This window comes from Saccopteryx bilineata, chromosome 11 (assembly GCF_036850765.1).
Source record: "Saccopteryx bilineata isolate mSacBil1 chromosome 11, mSacBil1_pri_phased_curated, whole genome shotgun sequence".
Taxonomy (NCBI): Eukaryota; Metazoa; Chordata; class Mammalia; order Chiroptera; family Emballonuridae; genus Saccopteryx; species Saccopteryx bilineata.
In genome coordinates, this window is record NC_089500.1 from 3380323 (window position 1) to 3407506 (window position 27184).

The window sequence follows — 27184 nt, forward strand, 5'->3', positions numbered from 1 at the left end:
CCCCGCACCCCAGGACGTTGACAGCAGCACCTCACAGTTCAGCACATCGCCGCTGGCTGTCCCTCCTCCCCCTCCCTCCCTAAATGATCTTGGATTATTTCCTCATTCCTTGATAGTCTCAGCTTCACTGCAACGGGCCTGACAGGCCCGCCAAACATGCATGTTGCCAGCGTCCCATTTCCAAACTGAGGACTCATCCGTGTCTGTGTATTCTGGGAAATTCTTAGTCCTCCTCTCCTCTGCCACCCCCTCTCCTGCCTCCACCATTCCCTTTGTTCTCTCCCTCTAGAACTCCTAATCCAGCTGCAGCCTTGCTACCTGTCATACATCCGTCAGTTCTCTAAGCTTTTCTGTCCTTCTTCTTTCTCTGCTTTCTGGGTGGACCCCTCTACCGTGGTTTCCAGGTGATGGGCTAGCTTTCTGGGTGGATCCCTCTATCGTGGTTTCCAGGTGATGGGCTAGCTTTCTGGGTGGATCCCTCTACCGTGGTTTCCAGGTGATGGGCTAGCTTTCTGGGTGGATCCCTCTACCGTGGTTTCCAGGTGATGGGCTAGCTTTCTGGGTGGATCCCTCTACCGTGGTTTCCAGGTGATGGGCTAGCTTTCTGGGTGGATCCGTCTACCGTGGTTTCCAGGTGATGGGCTAGCTTTCTGGGTGGATCCCTCTACCGTGGTTTCCAGGTGATGGGCTGGCTTTCTGGGTGGATCCCTCTACCGTGGTTTCCAGGTGATGGGCTGGCTTTCTGGGTGGATCCCTCTACCGTGGTTTCCAGGTGATGGGCTGGCTTTCTGGGTGGACCCCTCTACCGTGGTTTCCAGGTGATGGGCTGGCTTTCTGGGTGGACCCCTCTACCGTGGTTTCCAGGTGATGGGCTGGCTTTCTGGGTGGACCCCTCTACCGTGGTTTCCAGGTGATGGGCTGGTTCTCTGACTGTGGCCTGTCTGGAACTTCCATGAATGACTGAGTTTCCCAATAACTGTCTTTCATTTTCAGGATTTCAAGTGGGTTGTTCACATCCCCCTGTTCTCTGCTCACATGTGCCTGCCCCTTTTTTACAGTCTTAGCCTTTTGTTTATTTCTATTTTTTTTTCTCTTTTTTTAATTTTAGTGAGAGGAGAGGAGGCAGAGAGAGACTCCTGCATGTACCTGACCGGGATCCACCCGGCATGCCCACCAGGGGGCGATGCTCTGCCCATCTGGGCTGTTGCTCTGTTGCAACGGGAGCTATTCTAGCAACTGAGGTGGAGGCCACAAAGCCATCCTCAGTGCCGGGGACAACTTTGCTCCAATGGAGCCTTGGCTGTGGAAGGGGAAGAGAGAGGAAGAGAGTAAGGAGAAGGGGAAGGGTGGAGAAGCAGATAGGCGCTTCTCCTGTGTGCCCTGACCGGGAATTGAACCCAGGACTCCTGCACGTCAGGCTGACACTCTACCACTGAGCCAACCGGCCAGGGCCAGCCCTTCATTTATTTCTTGAGGATTGTACACATATTTCATGATCCACTTTAAACATGGAGCAATGCTTGTATTTCAGTGGGGGTAAACTCACTTCCCAGTTAATCTTGCGAGCTTTTCTACTGTTACCTTGATTTAGTCAGAATTTTAACTGGCAGGCTTGGCTTGCTTGCCTGTTGTATTCTTCACCTTCCTGTCATTATTTCTGCCTAGCAACACCATGGCTGCCTCCTCCTGGTCCTTCAGGACCCAGTCCAGGACCAGTGTGCCGTGCAGGGCTGGGTCGTCAACCGCAGAGAGACCCAGCGGTCCTCCATGTTCTGAGCAAGGGTGCTGTCTACGGCTGCCCTCTGGGTCTGGGGTGCTTTGGCCCTGGCTACCGGCCCTCGAGAGTCCCACTTCTGGACACCACGGCCTGTGCTGCATCCAGAGTCCAGCAAAGCTGCAGCTTCTGCCCCCACTCACCCTTGAATGTTTCTGTTTTGTTTCTGTTCAGTAGGAATATTTATTATGTTTCTGAGTCTGTTTCTGAGTTCTTAATTAAAATTTTCAAGTGTGCGTAATTGCATTGTTGGAAGTGGGTGGAAGAGTCTAAGAGTGAATTCCTACTGAACGATGATCGGAAGCCCCACAGTGACTTCACTTTCTGGAAGGCACAGTCCCTGCCACCGGGCCCAGGGCCACCCTCAGCATACCATCTCAGCACACAGGCCCGCTGGACCATGACCCACTGCCAGCCTGCCTAGATGGAGGGGAGCACGGTTAGCATAGAGGGGGAAATCGTCCCCAAAAGCCTGTGTGCTCTGACCACCACACCTCAAAAGGCATAAACGTCCATCTCCTGGCTGTGCTCAGGGTTAGGACATAGGATTGACCAATAACTGTGGGCCCCGTATGCTGGGCTCAAGATCCAAACCAAGGTGCAAGGTGGGCAGGGGCGTGGGCTCCAGGGGATGCCCCCAGGCAGTGCACCTGCGGAGACCCCTACTCCAAGGGAGAAGGAGGGGGGAGCCTGGGCACCGGAGCTGCTCCTGGACTTAGCAGGGCTCCCCCTCACACAATCATCAGAGGCTCCAGCTCTGCTCATCCCCTCCCCCTCTCCTTTCTCAGAGTCCCCATTCACTCTGGGTGTTCCGAGTCCCGTCCTCCAGGGGTCCACCAGGACCGAGCCCAGCGAGTGCTCTGTGCCGCTGGCTGCTGGGAGCTGGGTGCGCTCCCTCCCATACCCCGCGCACCTCCTCCGAAGGGCACCTCTGTTCCCACCAGAGCGCTTCTGAATGGGGAAGATTGTAATAGCTTCAAAGAGCGACTGAGATGGTGGACACTGAGGCACTCTGGGGCTGACAGGGAGAGGCGCTTCTGGGACAGGCAGACAGATGTCCCCAGCATCCTGGTGTGTAGGAGTTACCTGCCTCCTGTGAGCAGGACTGGGACGAGCATGGGTGGGGCTGTCCATAGGGTTCAACTCCTCCTGCTCCGGCCCTTCCTCCAAACAGAGACTCAGTTTACAGCCAGAGTGCCCTGAGGAGGCGGGGGACTGAGCCCAGGGGCACAGCATCTCTGCCCACCCACTAGTCTCCAGGAGCCCGCTCCAGGACCAGTCAGCCACCCACACAGAGATTATGTTTCACAAACTATGTTTGTTTAAGATTAGTCTCAAAATCTTTTTGGGAACCTGAAACCTGAAAATTATACTAAGTGAAGCTAAATGATGGATAGTCAACAAATATTCAGATCATTTCTAAAATAAGATAAAACACTGACATTAACTTCTCAGTGTGAGTTTATCTACTATTGGCTTCTTACAGAGACTAACGGGGTTTGGGTCTGTCAGTGTGTGTGTTCTTTCTCCATATTGAAATAAACTGTACTGTGAGGAGGCATGTGCCTCTAGAAACTATGAAATGATGTATTCATAAATCTGCTAATCTACACAATGTTGGTTTGTGATTAGTTCACAGTTGCTTACCTTCTATTTTTTACTAATATTAAAGTTACTAAGCGTTAAGAATTCTAATCTTTATATGTAAGGAAAATGACTAGGAATGATAATGGTAAAAAAAAAAACTCTATACAAATTATGTGAGAAAAGTACGATGTGTTTGTGGTAAGGAAAGGTATAGGATAAAAAGGTGTTTTTGTTGACAGAAAAGGAAATCTATCTTGTCTTAATTTAGAGGTTTAAAGACTGTTTGAAAATTAAAAAAACTGGAGAATAAAAGATAAAAAACTAAATAGATATAAAAAAGTTGGGAAGAGAGAGTGAGTGTGTGTTCAAAAGAGAAAAAGCGTCCTATGCTGTGAGGTCAAGCACTAATGAATTTATCATCAGGTGTTTTTTAAAAAGAGCTCTAACATCAACAGTGTGCTTATGCAAAACTAGAATTTAAGAACTCTGTGAAAAGAACAAAGTTTTATTGGATTATTGTAAAATAACTTTCTTTACGTGTTGAATAACCTGACCAGAGAGCAACCATCACCTGCCAGGGTCAGTTCCTGGGCTTCCTGTGGTCTTAATCAGCTCTCTCATAACTTAAGAATTCTTAAGTCTTCCAGTATTGACCTTCTAATGAGTCTTCTCAATATAAAAAAAAATATTTAGGAATTGTGCCTACACCCCAAAACTATTCACGCTAACGTGTGGGGCCGGTGGGGAGCCGCGTTCAGGGCTTAGTGAGAGGCAGTGCCCTGCTCCTGATGGGCTTGCTCTCCACCGGTCCCTCTCAGCAAGTCCCCTTGCTCTTCTGCCTGGCCCTCTGCACCCAGCAGTGAGGGTTCTCCTCTGTGGTTCTAACAAGGATATTGCTTTTTGTGTGAAGAAAACGTGCACTGAGAAAAGGGTGCTGCCATAGGTCCCAGTGCACCCCACCCGGAGCAGTGGGCCTTGAGTCTGCACCCTGGCTGCCGCCACCTCCCCAGCACCACTGCGTGCCAGGCGCTGGGAAATCGGCCTGGGAAAGATGCCACGTAAGAGAAAGGACACACAGCCACGTGGAGTGTGCCAGACCACCTCCACCGGCCCATCCCCCCACGGAGACGGGGAGCACCTGACCACAGGTCTCAGCAGCTGACCCCCCTGGACCCAGCGCAGCCTCTGCGCGGTCACCGGGCTCCCCCGTGGCGCACGTCTTCTCTGGGCAAAGGACCCCCCAGCACTCTGGTCCCTCCTCTCCGAACGCTGGGAGACCCACTCACCATTCTCCCCAGTTTGGGATCCATTGGGCTGGAGTTCTGAAGCCTCCAGCAGACCCCTGGGGCCCTGATGGAAGGTGGCAGAGGGACTCTCACCAAGGCCCTCGGAGGTCCCGTTATATAACTTGGTGACAGTCGGTTGTCTGTGCCCTTCCGCCTCCCCGGAAGGAAGACTAGGCTAGGACAGTGGACTATTCACACTGGAAACAAAGATGCTTCAGAGAGTCCCACAGGCTGAGGGCCGAGGAGAAGCAATGGGTCTCATGCGCAGACAAGCAGTGAGGTCGTGGCCCGGAAGTCACCTGATGACCAGCTCAGGCTGTGCACGACCACCCGGGAGCGTCAATGTGTGTGCGCGCGGGGCGTTCATCTTGAGGAGTGAGTGGTAGCACGTGCTGGCCTGGGCACCCAAACATACCCTGTTCCCTTGAGCAGATGACAGCCCTCTGTGGCTGGGGCCCTCGTGACAGAATGCCGCTACAAGCTGGGTCAGTGTGACAGGTATGTGTGAGTTTCCTCAGGTTGCCACACACCGGGCAGAAAGGTATCGTCACAACATTCTGGAGGCCGGAGGGCCATAGTCAGAGTGTCAGCAGGGCTGGGTCCTGTGTGGCTGTGAGGGAGAGTTTGGCCCTGGCCCCTCTCCTGGCTGCTGGGGTCACCGGTGATCTTGGCCTTCCTTGTCTTGCAAATGCATCACTGACCCCTGCCTTCACCTTCACATGGCCTTCTCTGTCTGCATGTCTCTGTCCAAATGTCCTCTCTAGAGGACACCAGTCACACTGGAGAGGGCCCTGCTACTGCAGAACAGCTTCACCATCACCACAACTGCAAAGACTCTATTTCCGAACCATATCCCATTCTGAAGTGCTGGGAGTTAGGACTGCAGCATCCGAATTTTGAAGGACACAATTGAACCCCAGCAGCAGCCTTTAAGCTTCCAAATCACCTAGAGAGGCCTTTCTAAGCACCAGTCCCACGGACCCAAGTCTCTGAGGCTTCTCCCTGGGCAGGGTTCGTCCCTGGTCTCTCTCACACTCTCGGTTGGGGCCAGAAGACCCGCTCCATCTAACATAGGGGTCAGAGTCCACACTGCTCCCTCCTGGGTGGGACGTCTTTTTCTCGGGGCACTCGTGTTCCTGCTAAAGGACTGCTCCCTTCCAGCCGTGCCCAAACCAGCCCTTCTCACAGGTCATCTCAGGAAACGATCGGGCAGGGAATTCTGCAAATGGCATTCCCATGCTCCATCCGATTAGGGCCATTCCCTTGTGGTGCAGAGTAACAGATGCCAGGGAAAACAGGCAATGTGTGAGGCTGAATGTGAACCTGAAAGGGACAGACGGGACCAGGATCTGCCATGAGCCCAAGATGACCCAAGGTCCCATTGTGACTGTGAAAAGGGCGGAGGACGCGACCCTCATAAAATCACAGGGCCACTCCCAGGATAGTCGAAGACAGCAACGCCCTTCACTGCTATGGGCAGAACAATGAAGGCTGAGATGACAGAGGCCTCTGTGGACTGGGACACCCTACCAGCACTGGAAAATTCCCCCAAGAGCTGGAAAGGCTGGACAGACAGGCAGACAAGTGACAGTCGACTGGCTACATTGCCCAGAAGACTGTCTATATGACTGCTGAATGCATGACGACATGTGCACCTTCTGGGGTCAGAGACCAATGCGAGATTTGAACCAAGCTCTCTCAGAACCAGAACCGAACAAGACAAAAGGCACAAAGAGAACCAGTGACATTCCAGGAGGAACACAAATGAGCAACAGAAAACTAGTGCTCAAATCTTCACCAGGATCGTGTTTGCCCAGGAAACCTCTCACTAATTTCCTCCTGCCAATCCAAAGTTAGAAATAGGTCCTTACTCCTCGCTCCACAAGACCCAGTGGACAGAGACCCCGGGGCAGAGTGCTTGTGTGGGAAGGGCGCCCACCTCGTGCCAGCCTGTGTCAGACACCCAGGGTCTCACCTCCAGCCATCCCCAAAACCACGGTCTGCAACTGGGGAGCCCTCCTGTGCAGGCTGCCAGCACTGTGGGGACAGAAAAATTCATTTTCCTTCTACCCTTCTCAGTTCTTAGGGCCGGACTACGTGACAATGTTTATTATGCAAGTATGACTTCCCGGAGACTGAGGACAAATTGGGCCATTCGGGCTTATATGCCCTCTGGGGCTAAGACTAGGAGGGGTGGGTTTGGGACTCCCAGGGGCATGGAAATAATTCACTGGGTGATGGGAGAGCAAGCCTTTGGCAAGTACATGCTTGCTGGGCCATCTTGAACAAGGGGACACAGAGAGGACTTTGGTCAAGGGCTTGCTTGCTAGGTTCTTCCCTGTCACACCTGGCTCCTAGTGAACTAGTAGTGAACTATCATCACCTATGATGCTATCTCCCTTCCTGGGGTGGGTCCTCTTTCGAAATCTTCTAGGCAGGCAGGGGAAAGGTCAAAGGCAGAGCCCCAAAGCCTCAGGGCTGATGCTGACGGGACTACTGTGTCTGAGAAATGATCGCCGGATCCAGCCCAGGAGCCCTCCCTCTGGATAATGCTGCACGCCGCTTGTTTTGTTCTTGGTTCTCCTTGGGACAAAGGTCATGGTGCCAAGATGGTGTGGTTGACAAGAGTTAAAGGCTGGCTCCCTGGTCCCTGTTTTTCCTCTGGGGAGCGATAAGAACTTCAGATGCAGTTAGGAGGGGCCTGTGTGCGTCCTTTCTGAGAGTCAGATGCCCAAGAAGGAAACATCTGCTAATTCTGGCTTGTGTCTTAAAGTGACAGAGCATGTCTTCCTGTCATCCTCTGTCCCCGGGCTGTACAGCACAGATCACAGACTCGACAGGGCACTGGGGTCAAAGGAGGTGCCCACACCAGCCCTGGCCTGTCAAAATCGTCGTTGGGGAGAAGCCTTGGTTAGCTCGGGCACAGTACCCCAATTAGTACATTGAGGTTTAAGGGTCCTCACATTTCTAGCCTAACCTTTCTGACCCAAATACCAAAGTCACAAGAACGGAATGAACTTGACTTCCCTCAGGTCAGAAAGGTGCATCTCAGCCTCTCCTCTCCAAGAACCCGCCCGGCCAAGTTCTGCCTTTTTCTGAAGGAGACTGGCTCCCGTGGAGGGACAGGAAAGCACTCCTGGACACACATGGTACGAGGCAGCCCTGAAGGCCTCCCCATGCAGCGCCACGCCCCTGGAGCACGTGACAACAACTGTGGTCTCCGCAGCATGTGAAGCACTTCCCCTCCGACCAGAAAGCAGAGAGAAGCGTGAAGGAGCAGGAAGCTGGGGGGACCGGGTCCCCTGAGTGCGGAGTGGCCCACATCAGACTGTCTCCCAGGGCCCAGCCTCCCTGAGGACTAGCAGGGGGTGAAGGAGGTAAGGGGGCTGCAGGACAGGAGGCGTCAGGATGCTGTCGAGGTGACTCCAGGGGCAGGGTAGGAGCCAGGGAGTGACAGAGGTCGTGGAGGTAAAAGAATGACTTCCCATGTCACCATTCTGTGCGATTAAGTGTAGGTTTGAAGGCCCAATCAATAGCACCCCCCTCTCCCATCCAAGTTCTGACCTGAGTCCAGATGGTCAGCAAAATGGACAAGATGCAGACTTCGTAATGAAGAAAGCCGCTTCCTGCTTACTCTGGGCTTTCTACCAGCTAGGCTGGCAAACTCTCCGTTTTGTTTAAACCAATTGGATTTGGGTTCTGCTGACGTGGCAGCATGGGTATGGGGACAAGGACAGTTCCCTAACAGTGAAGGAGGGCTGAGTGGGTCCCACTCCTCCTGGGCTGGGGGAGGAAGCCCCCTCCCTTTATCCACCACCACAGGTCACCCACACGCACGTGCTTGTGAGTCAGCGTGCAGAGATGCGTCCAGAGGGTCCACCTGCACTTTATTTGTCAGCACTGACGGAGGCTACGCACTCCTCTGTTAGGCTCAGGTGTGGAGGGTTAGTAACGAGGACACAGGCAGTGTCAGTATTGGTTAAGTGTTCAGAAAAGGACAGACCCACAGGACAGCCAGAGGCCAGCAAGCCATCAGACGAGACACTCCACATGTGCCCACCCTGACCAGAGGCGGACGTGGGCCAGAGCACCCACACCTGTTCTCATGACTGGACATCAGCCAGAGCTGCCTACAGAACTCATGCTGTCAGACGCGGAGACCACGTCATGTGAGCACCTCTGAGAGGCCAGTGACCCCTGGGGTCCCCGCTGAGCCCCCAGGACAGAACGTGTTGACTGTCCAGTATGGGTTACTTCCTTCATGGGACAGGCGGTGCGCCCGTGTCCGCGTGGAAGTGGTGGAAGTGTGCGCACAGTCTGACAGAGAGAAGGAAGACACTGCTCTCCTGAGCCATCGGCAGAGGGTGGGTGGTTGTGGTTCCGGTTCCGGTTCCGGCGTGGCCACTCAGTTCTTCAGCTGAGACACTTCGTACAGGTATGCAGCCAGCATCTTGGTTCCTTCTATGTAGTTGTGCCTGGTAGGGAGGAGCAAGTCGTCACGCCACTGCAGTCCTGAGGGCCAGGCACACGAGGCCTTCTGGGAGTGTCCCTCCGTCCGGGCTTGCTGGCCCGAGTTCTGCTTTCCTTTACAATTTGGGTTCCTGGCTCTCCAGTGCAGGTCAGTCCGAGTGTCCTACAGGGAGCCATGTGGGTCCTGGTCCCACTGACTCCATGGACCTCACCTAGCCCTGACTACAGAAGGCCTCGCTCTGGTCACGGCCCTCCCTCTGTTTGGATCGAAAGCCTCTATCTCGAGTCCTGGGGCCCGGGTCTCGGTCCCTTGCCTCCGGCCTCCATGCAGGGTCTCTGCCTCTGTCTAGTCCCGGACTCCAAGATGGCCCGTTTCTGTCCTCTGCTGCCCTGTCTTTGGTTCCTCCCTGCCTGTTGGCCTCTCCTCACAACGGACAATTCAGAGAGCAACTCTGTCTCCACTGGGAAAACGCCTGTCACGTCCATACAAGCCAGGAGCACAGAGGTGACTAGTGAGGCGGCAGTGACCCGTTCTCCTGACAGGAAGAGCAGAGGGACAGGCCCCGACCACTGGGCAACCCTGCTGTTGCCACCTCCCAAGGCCTCCTTCCATGCCTCCCACCAGAGGGGTCGCCACCTGGAGGAAAGGTGGTAGAGAGCACAGGAGGACAGAGGTGCAGAGGAGGAGGGGACACAGGGGACAGACGCCCTGGATGCCTCACTGGGACCCATGAGGATGCGAGCCCAGACTCAGGACCGAGGACCCGGGGTCTCACCTGTTGAGCTTCTCATTCTGGGAGTGGGCACCGTCATCTGCGGACCCCACAGGCAGCAGCATGACATTCTTGCCTGTGGCCTCCTGAAAGGTCAGGGTCACAGGAATACTGCCACCTTCCCTGGTTAAGTCCGGCTCAACACCAAACACTGGGGGGATGAGATAAAAGCAGGGGTGAGCCTCGGGGCTGGGGCTCCCCGGCAGACCCAGCACGGGCCACACCAAGCCAGAGCCTGAGCGAGGCCTGGTGTAGCCTAGCCAGCTCTGAGCGCAGGACTCGGCAGTGCCTGGCGGACGCGCACGTCCCACAGAGGACATCTGACCTGTTTTCAGGGCTTTCCTCCCAGCCATGTAGTGTGGGTGGTTGAAGTCGGACACCCAGGGCTTCCCACCGTGGCCCATGTACACCTTGAACTTGTTGGGGCTGTGTAGGTCAGCGAACTTCTTGGTCAAGTACCTGGTGACCTGAAGCACAAACAGGAGTGACACAGGTATTAGAAAGAAGGGTCGTCAGTCCCATGTGCGTGATCTACCCAACGGCAGTCTGTGTCGAGGCCACAACGTGCACCTAGCCCACAGGAAGTCTACACAAAGTCTACGCTGAGTCTGTGAGTCTACATGAGTCTACGATGAGTCTATGTGAGTCTACGTGAAGTCTACGCTGGTTCTACAATGAGTGTACATGAGTCTACGATGAGTCTATGCGAGTCTACAATGAGTCTATGCAAGTCTACATGAGTCTACGATGAGTGTACATGGGTCTACGATGAGTCTATGTGAGTCTATGCGAGTCTACGATGAGTGTACATGAGTCTACGATGAGTGTACATGAGTCTGCAATGAGTCTATGTGAGTCTATGCGAGTCTACAATGAGTCTACGCGAGTCTACATGAGTCTACGATGAGTGTACATGAGTCTACGATGAGTGTACATGAGTCTGCAATGAGTCTATGTGAGTCTATGCGAGTCTACAATGAGTCTACGCGAGTCTACATGAGTCTACGATGAGTGTACATGAGTCTATGATGAGTGTAGTCTACAATGGGTTTCCTTTTCTGCTACTAAACACTCATCTGCATAACTGTGATAACAGAAAATGGGATTTTAACAAGAATTAAAACCCAGTTATTTGAAAGTAAAAGGTCCTGTTTTAATAAGCAATTTACTCTTTATATAGATGGTTCCATATGATGGTAATATTTATACCAAGTTTTTAAAAATGGTCTTTGATTTGCTTTATAAAAATGATCACATCCAGACCAAAAAAGGCGCCAGGTGCCCACCCAAGAACATCTCTTGATGACAAAACGCTGGCCCTCAGTGTCCTCTCCCCAGTCTAGGGGGACGCCCCCAGGAAGCCCAGCGGCCCTGCAGCCATGACTCACCCCTCTGGACTCTGCTCGTCCACTCCTCAGCACGCCCAGAGGCGGCTCCTGGACTCTCACCCTAACACACTCAGCCCCAAGTCAGCATCTGACCTGGAGCCTCAGGATGAGGTTTCGGCGTGCCTCAGCAGTGACAAAGGTCACTTATGTGCGGTGCTTTCTTATACGGCCTCTATTTTTGACCAGTTTCTGAACTGCTTAGTCTAGTAATTACTGAGTTGGCCAGAGCCAAGAAGTAGAAAGGTGTGGGTTTGGGTTTGTGATTCCCGGCTGTCCAGGGTCCCAGGGAGAATCTGTCTGCGAGTGTGTGCCGCGCACTGTGCCCCTCCTCCGTCCCAGTGCCCCACATGCCTGTTCGCTGACCACCTCAGGAGTCATGTTGGGCACGAGTCTGATTGAGAACTTGCCGACCACCTTCCTAGGAATCACGGTCTTGGCCCCTGAGCCAGAGAAGGCGCCTTCAATCCCGTGGAGGGACAGGGACGGGTACCGCCACCTGTGCATCAGGATATCCTTCTGCAGAAGATGGCAGAACAGGTCAGGGGCAGCACTGTCTGCTCCTGGAGATGGGATGGCACTGGGGAGGCCCTCTGGGTCACAGCCAGCCTGGGCTCAGCACAAACATGGAAACAGTGTGGGCCCACCAGGGCTGGTAGAGGAGCGGCCCCAGGTGCGCCCGGTACCCGCTCTGCGGCACCACAAGGGCTCTCAGCGCTCTCAGGGCCCCAGGTGTGCCCGGTACCCGCTCTGCGGCACCACAAGGGCTCTCAGCGCTCTCAGGGCCCCAGGTGTGCCCGGTACCCGCTCTGTGGCACCACAAGGGCTCTCAGCGCTCTCGGGGCCCCAGGTGCGCCCGGTACCTGCTCTGCGGCACCACAAGGGGCTCTGAGCGCTCTCGGGGCCCCAGGTGCGCCCGGTACCTGCTCTGCGGCACCACAAGGGGCTCTCAGCACTCTCGGGGCCCCAGGTGCGGCACGTGCACACCTCACTGCAGCTCTGGACCGTGCGGATTAACAAGGGCCACAGGTTCTTGGCAGCTCTGTGGCCTCCAGCACCAAGGTCACCGTCCCCAGACCTCAGAGCCCTTGCAGAATCAGAGGCAGCACCACAAACCCCAGACCCACAGGGGAGGAAAGCCAGGTGGTCCACTGGACCCCGGCTCAGGGCCCACAGACAAGCGTCGTCTCACTTTGCTGAGGGGACTGGCACAGGGGCAGCGTCCGTCTCTCAAGCGTCTGACACCTGCCTCTCATGCCCTGTGTCCCAGCAGAGACACACGGTGAGCAGGAGAGGATACGCAGCCCTGGAGCAGCTGGTGGGTGGAGACACCTGGCAGGGGTCCTGGGCTCCACAGTGACTGAGCCACTTGCCCCTGGAGAGCTTGTCTGTGAGCCGATAGCCGGTGACACTTGGAACTCGCGAGGCCCTAGAGCTACACCTCTGCTCTGAAGGCAGCAGGGAAGGAGCAGACAGAAGTTGCTTCGGAACCCATTTCCCAGACTCCTGGGGCCATCTCCTGGTCCATGGCCTCCTGGTCCAGCTGCTGCTGGGAGCCCTTCTCTCTGTCCCTCCTGCCAAGGGCTTGCTCCACATGGTCCCAGTGACTCCGCTGCACCTGAGCCTGAGGCGACCCCTCACCCCTTTCTCGTCCCCATGACACCAGCTCACAGTTCTGTCCCCTGAGCAGCCTAACTGCTCTCCCAACTGCATGGCCTCAGCGCCCATCCGCCGCAGCCTGCCCACTGTCCACAAGACAGACCTGAGCACGTCCCTCTTCTCAAACTGGTCCTGTCGCAGTCTCCCGGGAGCACAGGAGCTGGTGGACCAGAGGCCTCACACCAGACATTCCTGGGGCCAACCCACGCCTTTCCTAGCTGGCCCTCCCCTCGGGAGGGGCAGGTCTGTGCCCCACTCCCGGCTCCGGCCCTCCTGTCCCGCAGACCTCAGCACCCACCGCAGGCACGGATGGGCCTCCACACACGCCTGTGCACGCCTGTCTCCGGGGAGATCAGGTCAGGGGCCCATCCAGTCACACTCCTCTCATACGTCAGGGCCCGTCGCTGGCATTCTATGAATGCTGGCTGCACTGAACGTGAGTGTGGACCCAGACCTCATAAACCAGGAATGAAACTAATGAAGTCACGACACAACTGCCCCAGGAGTCAAGAGAACGCTCTATGCACCCTGCACCCGAGCATGGGCTCTGCTACGCCACCTTATGCCACCTCTGGCCAGAGGCTGAAGGTTATCCAACACAGGCAAACAGGAGAGCCACCTGCCACCAGGTTCTCCGCACGTGCCCTCCAGTGCCTACATTGTCCCATCAACGTCAGGTATTCCTAACAACCTGCCAGCACCCAGCCCAGGACGGCTGCACCTCCAATGGCTCAGGCACACAGGGAAATGGCCTCTGCTCCTTGCTGTCAGGCCTGGGGATGGGGAGGGGGCACCAGGTAGGCAGGGCCCAGGCGGTGGGTGGGTGGGGCCCAGGTGGCACCTTGCTGGCATGCAGCAGGGTCTGCGCGCCCACATCCTTGGCATACTCCTCCAGGTCAAAGTCGATCTTGTCGTAGAGCTCCAGCTCCTCCTCCGTCACCGGTGCCACAGCCTCATTGATGCCGGGGATGAGGATCTTCCCCTTCCTGTCCATCAGGGAGCCTGGGGGAGAGCGGGCAGGGTGGGTGCTGCAGCCACTGCCCACAGGGCCGGCAGGCCCGTCACAAGAGCCTCATGGGCACGCTTCCTGGGTACCCGTGATCGCTAGGGCACTGGTGCTCTTGACTCATTTAACGATGACAATAATGCAGTGAAGTGAGCGATACCATCTCCCATGTTAGGACAGAGGGAATGAGATATGAAAGGGCTGGTGAGCTGTCCATGGTCAGACAGGACGCGCTGTGCAGACAGCCCGAGCCTACTTGAAGAACCTGGAGTCTCCAGTGCTGCCCTGCAGAGTGCCTTCACAAGGGACCAGCTGTGGGACAGGGGAGACGCCAGTCCTGGGGGCAACGCTGAATTCACAGATGGCAGAGCCGCCCGGGAAGGAAATGGCACTCCAGAAAGAGTGAGCTGGGGTCTCGTGCTCAAGCAGCTGACCATGCAGGAACCCTCACTGTGGCCACTTACAATGTAATGTGAACATGCAACGTGTCCAGAGGAAGGACGATCACGTGAGTCTAGGGGGTGGGTTAAACAGGTCCAGACAGGGCCCGATGGGGCCAGGGGTGTGAGCTGGGTCCTCCAGGTGGGTTAGGGTTCAGGAACAGAGAGAGGGAGGAGGGCAGGCAGAGGAGGGAGGCCCAGGGGAAGCACCAGTGCCCGCTCTCTCATGGGGACAGTGAGCAGAGGGAGGGGGCCGCAGACAGGGAGGTGGCTCACGGAGAACGCTGGAATGCTGATGATGACCTGAAAATAACCCCCTTCACCAATCACCAAGTAGCAACCGAAGCCCACGCTCACCCATCAGCGTGATGAGGTCTGTCATGGCCTCATGCACGGAGCCCCCGTACACGCCGGAGTGCAGGTCTTTGTCGCTGCACTCCACCTGCATGGGAACAAAGGCTGCTCTGTCTGGCTGCTCAGTGGGAGCTTATTTTTGCCGAGACAGGAAAGTGAACCAAGAACATTCTGCCATGTGGGGCCTCAGGCCCACAGCCCACTGCCCACCACCTGCACCCGAGGGCCGGGCAGGGCCAGCTGACTCCAGGTCGGGTCACCAGGGAGGAGCGGGAGCAGCACAAACCTCGATGAAGAAGTAACAGATGCCCCTGAGGCCGTAGGTGATGCAGGGCTTCTTCTTCCCCAGCCAGTAGTTGTCAGAGATGCACACATAGTCCACGTCCTTGAAGAAGGTATCTTTTCGGGCAAAAATTAGTTCGTCCAGGCCTTCGGAGCCCGACTCCTCCATGCCCTCCAGACAGAACCGGATGTTGACAGGGATTTCCTGTGACAGGGAAAGAGGTGGACAGGCATTCAGCCTTTGCATCCCTTTAGTTGTCAGAGACAACAGACAGAAAGTCACCAAAAACATTCTGAAATCACCCATTTCAAATACCTGACTTCCTCCAGGCCACGCACTCCGGCGGGCTGTGTGTGTCCCCAGTGCCCCTCGTCCCCAGGCACTGGGCTGTCATCCTCACTGAGAGCTCCTCACAAGCAACTCCTTGGGGTCAGGGGGGTCTCTGCACTCCCCCCATACCCAGCTGGGGTCCCCAGGGAAGCCTGCACTGACCACAGAGGCCGCACTGACGTCCTGGGGCCACACCAGGCCCAGCAGAGGGAGGACAGCCCTTCCAGACTCGGAAGGCTCTCCTGCACAGTGATAGTGACCTCCGCTCTCGCAGAGAAGACCCTCCTCCTATGGAGCAGTCGCTGCCATCCACCCACCCGCTCCCGCCTGTAGCTAGGTGCCCAGGTCCCTCCGGCATGTGGCATGGTGGGGCCTTCACTGGGACTTGAGTCCGCACAGCCCTTTTCAGAACTGCCCCTGGACGGTGCCGCTCACGGCACGACCCGGCCCCCCCCCCCCCCCCCCGGCAGATTACGTTCTTCTCGGGCCTTGGTTGTGGACCAGGTAAGTGGCGCTGCTCTGGGTGGCTCTGCCCTGCACACAACCACTCCTCCCTCAGCTGCCTCCAGTCCCTGTGTCCAGCGGGCAGTGGCCGAAGGAGCCCAGCCACCCAGAGTTCTGGGTCTCCACTTCCTCTTGGGCAAAAGGGAGCCTGCAGGCCCTATTCAGATCCACCACTTGTGCTCTGACAAAAATGTGTGTCTTATCATTCTGACTTCATCACAACACAAGACAGAAACAAGGCACAAAGCACCTATACCTGATCACCACTAGGTTAAAAACAGCTGAAAAGACCAGTAGGTAACAAAATATTTAGTTTCTTGGGGTTGAGATTCTAGGCAACTTTTTTCTATTTCTCTGTATTTTACAAACTTTCAATAAGGTGAGGAAATTTCCTAGTTATGAAAATACATTTGAAAAAATAAAATATTTTCAGAGACTGTACACCACACAGAGAAAGTAAGGGTTTGTCCACTATCACAGACCCTGAGGGTGTACACCAGCCCTCTCCGGGCGGGTCACTCATGTGTGGCCTGGGTCCTGCTGGGTCATCCAGTGTGGGAGCTGAGCATTGTAAAATCATCACAGCGTCTCCTGCAGCTGGGACACAGCCCCTAATCTGAAGTCAGAGTCACTAGGCAGACACCTTGGGGAGAGCTTGCTGTGTCACGGCCGGTGACCTCTGATCTATCCAAGCACAGCCCTGTCACCCTCAGATGAAGCCAGGTGCGGGAGGCACAGCTCGAGGCGGGACGTACATGACTGGTCTTCTGGAAAGCTTCCAGGGCGTTCAGCCAGCCAGCCACCGGGCCCTTGTCATCCGTCGAACCTCTCCCATACAGTTTGCCTGGAAGAGCAGTCAGCAAGTTCACAAAGTTACAGTGACAAGGAGACAGATGGGAGAGCGAGTCCTCAGTCCATCTGTCTGGAGACACTGGGCTGGGGCTGTCTAAGTTGGTGTGCACCATATGCAGGTGGAGAAGTCACACAGCGGGACAAGATAGGGAGATAGGGGTCTCCAGAGAGCTGTCAGGTGGAGACTCAGCAAGCCATGTCAGTGGGGCAGGTTGGAGAGGACCCAATGACTTCAACGGCCACCGGAGGGTCTGCTGGGGGGAGGCAGGCCTGGGAGGGCAGAGGTGAGGCCAGGCCCACAGCAGGGTTTCCAGCCCACACGGCGCACTCCTACTACGTGGTAGTGGTGGTGGTGGGGGGAGGCCCAGGGGGAAGGGCAGGCTGCAGATGGAGGCACTGCTCCAGCAGCACCAAGGGAAGGGAGCGGACATGTGGACCCAACCCCCGGGGATCCATGCGGAGGGGAAGCTCAATGCTGCAACGGGGGAGAAGCCTGCCTCGCACTGATGACGTCTGGGGCACAGAAAGGAGCCTCTGCAGAGGTGTCGCCCTAAGGGGAAGGCTGCGCTGCGCAGGGGAGTGAGCCCGTCTGACTCTGCACCAGCGAGGTGTGCACAGAAAGTCGGCACGTCCAGCTAGAGGGCTCCACTCAAGACAATCTGCACTGAGCCCCAGGGAGCAAGGTGCAAAGGAACAGCTTCCTTCTCTGGCCACCAACTGTCATGTGCAAACATGACAATCCAAAGAGGCTGGCAGCAGCTGTCCACCAGACTGTGTTCGGAATGGAGAAGCTGTCCACCAGAGGGGCAGGAAGAAAAGAGATCCGTGTGGGCAGGTCCCCTATAAAGACTCTAAGTGCCTGTGAGGGCCTGGTAGGGGCACTCCGTGACTGTGACAGCCATCTCCGATTGTCCCCAGGTGGCCAGGGGCAGGAGGACAAATGCTTCCCTCTTTCCAAAGTGGAGCTACTGAAATGCACCATGAAAGCCAGTGGACATCAGCTCAGTCGTAGGAAGACCACCTGGCCTCGGCTCAGAGCAGGTTTTCTGAGAAGGGTCAGCAGAGGGAAGCCCAGCTGCCCCCTGGCCACAGAGCTATTTCCAGGGGGCGGGAGGGCTTTCTGATGCGTCTGTGACTGGTGCACACGCGTGAAAGCTGGTTTCCACGTTACGCCCAGACAGCGTGCTTTGGGGAGAGGACTGAGGGCATGTCGGGGGCCTTGCTGAGTGAAGCCACGGCATTCACAGGCCCTGCTCCCCCAGGCACAGTCTCACCGTCTCGTTCCACCAGGGTGAAGGGCTCACTGTCCCAGCCGTCCTCCAGGGCCGCTGGCTGCACGTCCAGATGGCCGTATATACACACTGTTTTCTTCTTGGGGTCGGAGCCCAGCTTGCCGAGTAAAATGGGAGGAAGCGGTATCTCTGAGCCATCAGGGAGCTAGGCGGGAGGAAGCAGGGGAGGGCCTTTGTGTAAAACCTGGTGTGCTGGCAAACCTAGGAAACTCCGGGACTGGTCCTAGCTCTTCTCATCAACCACCCTCTACTATAGAGTTTAGGGTCGTATTGCTCATCTAAGTTGTCAATTAACAAGAACTGACTTTACCATAATCCCGAGTACAAAGACTGAATTATGTTTACCAACTGCAGACTGATTTAAAGGCAGATTATCTTTTTAACTATTATATAACAAAATATGTTATGAAAGGTGAGTTTGGGATGCAACTTAGTTCAGTATTTTCTAAAATAATGGATAGAAGCTACTACAATGTTCGAGTGAAGGTGGGGGTCTGAAACCCTATACACCGAGCACTATTCTACACAGAAAGGGTTGCAGAACGATACGCAGGGACGTGGCTCTGAGCCCTGGGGGAGCCGCACAATCTTAGGCTGATGGCTGTCCTCACAGCCTCCTCCCCAAGCCCTCCTGCCCCGGTCTGTCTGTAAGGAAGAGGCCCATAACTAACCCTAGTGCTCTCACTAGAGCCGGGGTGTAGGGCGGGGAAGGCGAACCCAGGGCCTCTCAATGCCCCCATCAGCACGACTCTCCAGCCCTCACTTTAAAGCCCCGCCCCCTTGGGTGGTGGGACATGCCCAGTGTCCTGTCCTTGCGCTCCCAGCGCCGCCTGCACTCCAGCAGGGAAACCCGTCACCTTTACAAAGTACCACGGGCTAACGGCCGGGGCAGGGGCTGCAGGAGGGTACAGAGTGCACGTCCCTTTGGGCCAGTTGCTGGGTAAGGATTAGTCACGTTAGAACCATCACGCCCATACGTATTAGTCTCGTTATAAAACAGTCCTTATAAAAATACAAATTAATGAACACAGACTAAACTGGCAGTGAAGCTAAGCTAGTGACTTACAATCCAGGGGGAAATGAGCAGCGATTGGAAACAGAACTATCAGGACAAGGCCAGTGATGGGCTGACACAGTGCCCACCCAAGCTCCAGGGTTCTGACACCTTTCGGGGTACACGTGCACTCGGGGACACTTGGGGGCATGCCAGGCGTCAGGATTCCCACGGGACTGCAGACTGTCTTTCCCGTACACTCCACTCGTAAGTGCTCAGCATAAGTAACTCTCGGTAACCCCACGGGCACCGGGTGCAGCCCTCAGGGGAGGGCCTGTGGGCACCAGGGGCACAGAGGCATTCCTGGGGCCCACGCCCTGGTCTCACATGGCATGTCCTCAGCCTGCCTCAGGAGGAAAATGATTTTCAGATGATAACAGATTTTTCTCTAATGAATTTCTACTCAGTGTAGCTCCTCTGAAATATTTTCGCATTTTTCTAAGAAGCCACTTGAGCCCTTGAGTAAACTGTAGTGAAATTCGTGCTGTGAATTGCAAATCCCTCACTGGGCATCCCGAACAATGCCGAACACCGCAGCGTCAAGCGTTCTCGGGGAGAATGCGCTATTCTCTACATTGGTGCCCGTCAGGGCGGAGCCATGGACAAGGACTCTGCATCTCTCCCTCCTTCCGCCTGTCCACACGCCACCGGCGGGCTCCAGCACCCAGGGGCTACACCGTTCATCCGGCACACAGCTCACTTCTTCCCTTACGTGAGGATCCATGATGTCCCATTGCCTGAGCTCCTGTTTGGGGTCAGGCTCCCGGTGAGCAGGTCTCCAAACCTGGTAGCCAGGCAGCAGGTAGGTCCACCTGAGCCTTCCTGCAAAGGCCCTGGCAGTGATGCCCACTACCAAATAGCCCCAACTCAGCAGCTGTCCCTGGGTCTCAACTACCAGGCACCCAGGCTCCGAGGCCCGTCACCAGGACCCGGGCCTCCCAAAATCATCTTTCCTCCATAAGCCTGTGTGTGTGCATGTGATGACATACAATCTCTCTCCGCACCTGCTTCCAAGTGATCTGACAGGGGACAACACGTGCTGGGTTGGAGCACCTCCACCAGGGATGAAATCTGTTGATTTCTGGATAAACACAGGTGCTGTGTAGCTCAAAACAGTGTGGTCATCATTTTAGTCCCTGGTGGAAGGCCTTTTCTTAAGGACTGCCCTGTATGGCATCATCCTGATACACCAAGGTTGTGGGTTCGATCCCTGGTCAGGGCACATACAAGAATCAACCAATGGATGCATAAATAAGAACAACAAAGCTGATGTTTCTCTCTCTTTCTCAAATTAATTAAAAAAAAGGAAGAAGAAAAAGAACTGCTCTACATGCCAGTATTGAATAGACTGAATCTATCTATGGTAATAGAGCAACTCAGAAGTTGCTTCCCATCCAGACTTTTTTTTAATATACCAAGAAAAAAGGGAGGGGAGAGAGCCAAGTGTGCTCTTAAAAGAAAACAATATGAAGACACTTGTTTCTTTTCTCACAAGTGAAGGGAAATTCCAGGAAGCTGTAAAGTACCTTAAGTAACCTTAAGTCGCCTGACCAGGCGGTGGCGCAGTGGATAGAGCGTCGGACTGGGATGCTGAGGACCCAGGTTCGAGACCCAGAGCTCACCAGCTTGAGCGCGGGCTCATCTAGTTTGAGCAAAAGCTCACTAGCTTGGACCCAAGGTCGCTGGCTTGAGCAAGGGGTTACTCGGTCTGCTGAAGGTCCGTGGTCAAGGCACATATGAGAAAGCAATCAATGAACAACTAAGGTCTCACAACGAAAAACTGATGATTGATGCTTCTCATCTCTCCGTTCCTGTCTGTCTGTCCCTGTCTATCTCTCTCTCTGACTCTCTCTCTCTGTCTCTGAAAAAATAAAAAATAAAAAAAAAAAGGAATCTTAAGTCAACTAGTGAATTTGTAGCCAGAAGAAACCTCAAACAAACATTGCTGGTTTGGAATCCGGAGGCCCAGGCTTAATCTCCTTCACCAGGAAGAAGCGTGATTCCCAGGGGAGACCCAGCCCACCTGGGCCTCTGGGTGCTTCCACTCATGAAAAGAGCAGACTGGGCTGAATGTCCATAAGTAAAATCCTCAAATCTGGGGACAATGACCTCAACGGACACTTATGGGGATAATGACCTCAACGGACACTTATTTCATCAGGCAAGAGAACTGAGATAAACCAATCCTTGCCACACCCTGCAACGTGAAATACTGCTGCAGCTCTGAAAACACATGGCTGAAACATGTAAATCATATGTTCACAGGGGACAGACATCATCTGAACCGAGAGTGGAGTGACTGAGGTGGGATGGACCGTGCATGTCAGTCAGGGAGGAAGCCCACCAATGTCAGCTAGCCCCAAACAAGTCCCTTGTTCCTGAACAAGTGCTATTCCTAGTAACCGGGATACTGGGGACAGAGGGCGCCTGCCTGTTTTTACATCTGCGTGGATAGAGTGTAACTAACAGCCCCCTTTGAAAGCAGACTGATTTCTGGGGATGCTCAGCTGTTCAAGAGCAGCCTCTCTCTCCGTTGACTTGCTCGTGAGTGACCCTCCACACCCGTGCCTCCTGGAGAGAAAGGCCGAGGATGAGGGAACCTTAGCCCAGGTCCAGCGGGAGGCATTGCACAGAGGTCAGCACACAGCCTGGCCTCCTGCTTCAGGACAGCGGGCGTCCGGACGCGCGCGCGTGCGCATACCTTCTGCTTTCCGATGTCCACCAGCTCCACGGAGCCACCCAGCTGCTTGACGTCTGCAGCGGCCACCTCCATCATCCTTCTGATGTCCCCTCTCTTCTCGGGCCACGCAGACACACTCTGGATGGCCACCCATTCCGCAAGCTTCTGTTTGTGGACAAGAGCAGAAAGGGGTTCTCAGAAGGCGCTCCTTCAGGGGAAGAAAGGCACCCATAATTTTGCCGTGTTTCAGGCACCCCACGTTGACCTGCTCCCCGCGGTCACACCGTTCTGAGTGTGTCAACCGGATGGGGGAGACACCGTCCCACCCGGCTTTTTGCTGAGGAGTTTTATTTTTTAAATTTTTATTTTATTTATTCATTTTTAGAGAGAGAGAGAGAGAGATAGAGGGAGAGAGAGACAGAGAGAGAGAAGGGGGGAGGAGCTGGAAGCATCAATTCCCATATGTGCCTTGACCGGGCAAGTCCAGGGTTTTGAACCAGCGACCTCAGCATTTCCAGGTCAACGCTTTATCCACTGTGCCACCACAGGTCAGGCTGCTGACGAGTTTTAAAACCTGTGTTTACCCACCCTGAGCAAGAATTGTATGTACAGAAACATGTCAGGATGGGTACTTTCAACCATTAAGCATGAGGTAAATGTAAAATGTCAAGTTCCATAAACCCCTTTATATCTGAATTGAATGAAATTTACTCCCGAGGGACACAGAAAACACCCAAGAATGCCAGTCCACATCAGCTTAGCTGCCATCCCGACAATGCCCGAGTTCTCCAAATTAGTTTTTTTTTTTTTTTTTTTTTTTTCATTTTTCTGAAGCTGGAAACAGGGAGAGACAGTCAGACAGACTCCCGCATGCGCCCGACTGGGATCCACCCGGCACGCCCACCAGGGGCGACGCTCTGCCCACCAGGGGGCGATGCTCTGCCCATCCTGGGCGTCGCCATGTTGCGACCAGAGCCACTCTAGCGCCTGGGCCATCCCCAGCGCCGGGCCATCTTTGCTCCAATGGAGCCTTGGCTGCGGGAGGGGAAGAGAGAGACAGAGAGGAAAGCGCGGCGGAGGGGTGGAGAAGCAAATGTGCGCTTCTCCTGTGTGCCCTGGCCGGGAATCGAACCCGGGTCCTCCTCCAAATTAGTTTTTAGTATGGAAAGTCTAAGGCATTCATCTGAAATGCGTCTACCAGGAATAATTTGAACGCATGATTCTTTAATACCAAGAAACAGGTTAATCTATAATATTACCGAATCATGTAAAACATCGTGAATGTAAAACAGGTCTTCTAATCTGTACTACAAGACATTAGAGATGGATGTGAAACAAAAATCTCAGATTTGCTCTACTATTTATAGGAATATACGTTTAAAGCTTTGTCAAAAGCCAAAAAACGTAACTCCTCCACTGTAACAAGGAAGTACAAGAAAAGCTGTGTCAAACACAGGGCAGGGCAAAAGAAAGTAGGCTCTCCGCTGTGAGCACATGAGACAGGTTTATTCTCATATTACTATTATTACTGTATTATTTTTAATAGAAACAACTGTGAAGCTACTTTTGCCCCACCCTGGGCACATATACATATATATGCACATACATATATACATAGACATATTTTTTACTTTTTTTTTTTTTTTTTGCTGTGAAAACACAACAGCTACACTCAGCAAATTTCAGGTTTACCATAATGTACAGTCACCAGGCTGTACATTAACCCCCAGAAGTTACTCATCTTAGGACGAGAGAGCTTGTGTCCTTTGCCCAGCATGTCCCCACGCCCCTCCAGCCCTGGGCAACCCCTACTGCACTCTCTGCTGTGAGCTCCTTTCTCAGACTGTGCATGTGAGGGAGACTGTGAATGTCTGTCTGTCTTTTACACTTCACTGAAACAGCGTAACTCATATGTGTGTCCCTGAGCCCCACGGGATCAAACTGGATTTTAAATGTTCCAGAGCAAATAAGTGCTCCCTTACCTTAATGTAGCGGTCCTGGTTCTCATCCACGTACTTAAACACGGTAGTGAGCACTGACATCTTCCAGCCAGAGGACAGACCCGGGAGATTCCTGGAAGGAGCGACCTGTTAGTCCCGCAGCTAGGGCAGGACTGAAGGAAAGCCACTAGCTCAGGGTCATAATCCCTGCCATGCCCTCCCAGCCAGCAGTGCCCTGCCCTGGTCACGAGGATTCCAGGAAGTGACTGCAACAACAGAAATGAAACGAAAGCTCTGGAATGTGGTTAGAGGCGCAGGCTGATCGCCCATCCTTTCTCCAAAAGAAAACGGGCCCAGCACTGTGTTGAAATGGCAGATACTGAGGGAGGGGCCCAAGCTGAAGACACTGTGATGAAAAGGAAAAGTAGGCACTACCCAGCAACACTGACTTGTCAGTGCTTCAAGTCACTTTCTTGAGCACAGAGGACTTTTCACCTGCTATGACCGCAAAAGCAATAACGAGTCCCAGGATCCCAGCAAAAACGTCATGGCCTGCCCCTTACAGCCACAAATAGCACAACACAGCCAAAGACAATCTGCCCTGACTCTGGTGGCGCAGTGGATTGAGCGTAGACCTGGAATGCCGAGGTTGCTAGTTCAAAACCCCAGGCTTGCCTGATCAAGACGTATATGGGAGTTGATGCTTTCTGCTCCTCCCCCCTTCTCCCTCTCTCTGTTTAAAATGAATAATAATAAAATTAAGAAAAAAAATAAAGGAAGTTGACAATGAGTCCAAAGGCAATATGCAAACCCTCCTCCCCAAAGGCCTGACTGGGATAAACAATGCCATTTAACTCCCCCCCCCATGCATTTTCTAACACCTCGTTTTTCAGGTGTGAGACCCAGCACACCCGCTGCACCCCACAAATATGAGGGAAAGAAATCTTCTGACAGGTCGCCTTTAAAATTTGGAATAGACATGAACCAAAAACAACTTTGGTGTTGTGGCTTTCAAAAGTGCTCCCATCCCCTTCCTGCAATTGACAATTCCCATCTCAACAAGCGGCAGGAAAGGGCTCAGCTATACCACAGCAACAGGCAGCGGGGACAGATGCACAAGGTCCTACCCGCCCAGGTGGCGCTGATACCTGGGCACTCACACACCCCAAGGTTAAAGAGCATTGTTTTGCGTGGGACCGAATTCCAAAGTAATTTCTGAACAGAGGAGTGACTGTGTCCACTGTGACATGAAGGGGGGCAGCTGCTCAGCTCAGTGGCCGGGGAAGCTGAGCTGCACAGCGTGAATTCAATGAGGACAGGAGAGCAAACAGCTTACTCCCAGGGTCTCCTTCTTCCTCCAGCCTAGGGTCACAGAGTAGTCACAAACCTCCCATCCAATGCAGATGCTGTCAGCTGAGGCTCACAGCTGGGAGAGTCTAGCAAGATGACCACTGTAGAGGATTTCATGGCCGTTCATCAGTCAAACTGCCATACAGCTAGCCACCAAAAATGTAAACAGGAAGCTGTCTATGACAATACCCTACACTGGGCGCTCTTATTTTTTTATTTGGGTTCCTAGTAATCAAATATGACAAACCCCAAACTGACTGTAGTATATTTTCGTTCATATTATGTTCTTTACAGCCCAATTAAGTCATGATCTTCCCTTAGAGCCACTCAAAGATGTAATGACTTAAATCTCACCTTTCACTAACGCAGGGTAGAGACTGGACTTTGAAGCTGACTCACCAGGGCTGGGCCAGAAGCAACCTCTCTGCACTGCTTTCCGATCAGCCAAAGCAGGCTAGGCGGGTCCACTTTCTCCCTCCTACTCTCTCCCACACTCCCAGGGCTGGGTTACTCCTGTCCTTCCCTCCACCAACTGGGACCTGCAGAGCCCAACCTGTTAAGTTTAAAAACGCTGTGCTGGAGTGAAGAAACGCACATATGCTTTCAAAATAAGTACCATCTTCACTGCCCTCTTGACAGCGAAAGTTCGATGGGGGGGGGGGGGGGAGTAACCAATTTCAATAGCGAAACTGCCAGAAAGAGGAGGAAGGACCCTGGCTGCCCCTGCAACCACGCACAATACAGACAAATCAACCCGGTTCCCATAAACTCCTGGCACAGATGACAGTACATAACTACCCGAATCATGACTTCGAGTCTCTGCAAAAACAAAACAAAAACAAACCCAAAAACCCCTACTAAAACAGGCGGGAACCTCCAATTTGCCCAATCTACAGCTTTATCCCCCAACACGCCCTTCTCCAGATGCTCCTCTCCCCCCCTCCGTGCACACACCGGGGACGAGTAGGGTGCAGTGGGAGGTCCCAGTGCAGGTGCAGGGTCTCCACGTGCTTGCACCGACTCAGTTCCAGGGGAACGCCCCCGGGGGTGGGGGGAAGGACTGGTGGCCCTGTCTGCAAGGCCCAGGTGTCAAGGGCATGAGTGCCTGCGACGCGGGACCAGGGATCACCCCCACTCTCCAGGTGGGAAAACAGGCTGATGATGATGGGGCGACGACCTCGCTCGGCCCCGCGCGCTGCAAACTGCAGCCTCGGATGCCGGCGGGGGCTGGAGACCCCCTGAACCCGGGCCTCCGCCCTCCGGGCCGGGCCGCCCCAGCGACCGAGCTGGGGCTCCCCGGGGGGCTCTGTGGGCCTGGCCAGCCGGGGGACCCCTTCCCCGCGGCCGCCTGGGCCCGGCCGGGGCGCGACACCCTCGCTTCCGGTCCCGCAGCCCGGCCCGACCCCGGCCCGCCGCGCACGCCCGGCCGCCGCTGCTCCCGCCAGGCTGCGGCCTGGAGCCCCCGGCCCGCCCCGGCCTCGGCCCCCCGCACCCGCCGAGCGAGCGAGCGACCCGCGGCTCCCGGCGCCCCGGAGCCACCCCGCCCGGCGCGCCACGGAAGGCCGCTCACCAGCCCGCAGCGCTGCGCCGAGGCCGCTTCACGTGTCCCAGCCCCGCCTCCGGCGGGCTCGCCCCGCCCACCGCTCCCGCCGCTTCCGGGGGGCCGGCTTAGCCCCGCCCACCCACCTTCGCCCCGCCCCGGGGCTGTGGCTCCGGGCTGAGCACTCCGCGAGCGCACTCCAGGGCGGTGCCCTCCCTCCCTGCCCTCTGCTCGCGCCGACCTGGTCTCTGGGGCGGGTGCCCAGCGTTGGGGTCGGACGGGTGGCCTTTGATGAGGCTCTGAGGTCCGGAGTCGGGGATCCACCCCACCGCTGAGCCCTCCGGCTATGAAGGTCCCACCTCGTGGGCTCCTGCGGGTTGCACATTCTGCGGATCACACAGACTTCCATTTCACTGAGCTTTGGCACTTATTTCGTAAAACCTTTGTTCAACACCATTACCAAAGTTTTACCATTCTGATTCAATGATCCTGGGAATTCATAACGAAGGCAGACGTCACCTATATAGTCTTTGTGTACAATTCAGTGTCAACAGAAACCCCTATTTGGGATGCAGTGAAGAAGGAAGTGGGGTGCTCCTTCTTGAGCATGCCTGCGCCTCCCCCG

At 54.8% G+C, this 27184-nt stretch overlaps 2 protein-coding genes across 4 annotated transcripts in view; both read right to left on the bottom strand.

Annotated features, from left to right (window-relative positions):
• CNDP1 (carnosine dipeptidase 1) overlaps positions 1-4757 on the bottom strand; it is a 29339-nt gene extending 24582 nt beyond the window's left edge. Inside the window, exon 1 of the mRNA XM_066247309.1 lies at positions 4648-4757. Within this exon, the coding sequence (XP_066103406.1) occupies positions 4648-4671 (24 nt within the window). The 5' untranslated portion in view covers positions 4672-4757. The remainder of the gene's footprint in view (positions 1-4647) is intronic.
• A 3760-nt stretch (positions 4758-8517) lies between these two features.
• Positions 8518-26694, bottom strand: CNDP2 (carnosine dipeptidase 2). 3 transcript variants are annotated; one of them, XM_066246321.1, is made up of 12 exons: positions 26590-26694; positions 23712-23802; positions 21751-21894; positions 17978-18140; positions 16607-16695; positions 15021-15221; positions 14738-14822; positions 13776-13936; positions 11630-11794; positions 10216-10357; positions 9894-10041; positions 8518-9122 (listed from the first exon to the last, which is right to left on the bottom strand). In XM_066246321.1, the coding sequence occupies exons 2-12, from the start codon at positions 23769-23771 to the stop codon at positions 9053-9055; spliced, it is 1428 nt and encodes a 475-aa protein (XP_066102418.1). In that variant the 5' UTR covers positions 23772-23802; positions 26590-26694; the 3' UTR covers positions 8518-9052. The 3 variants fall into 3 exon arrangements, with proteins under 3 accessions (XP_066102418.1, XP_066102419.1, XP_066102420.1); XM_066246322.1 differs by lacking the exon at positions 26590-26694 and adding an exon at positions 25974-26505; XM_066246323.1 differs by lacking the exons at positions 11630-11794; positions 26590-26694 and having other exon boundaries at positions 23712-23872.
• Between the last annotated feature and the right edge of the window lie 490 nt (positions 26695-27184).

What these genes read in the sequence shown, in the direction of transcription:
- CNDP2 (XM_066246321.1), bottom strand. Translation starts at nt 23,771, where the DNA reads ATGTCAGTGCTCACTACCGTGTTTAAGTACGTGGATGAGAACCAGGAC. An exon ending in AGACCTCATCACGCTGATGG is followed by an intron (nt 13,937 to 14,737) that starts GTGAGCGTGGGC and finishes GCTCTCCCCCAG; the next exon opens with GCTCCCTGATGGACAGGAAG. An exon ending in CAGAATGAGAAGCTCAACAG is followed by an intron (nt 9,123 to 9,893) that starts GTGAGACCCCGG and finishes CCTCCCTACCAG; the next exon opens with GCACAACTACATAGAAGGAA.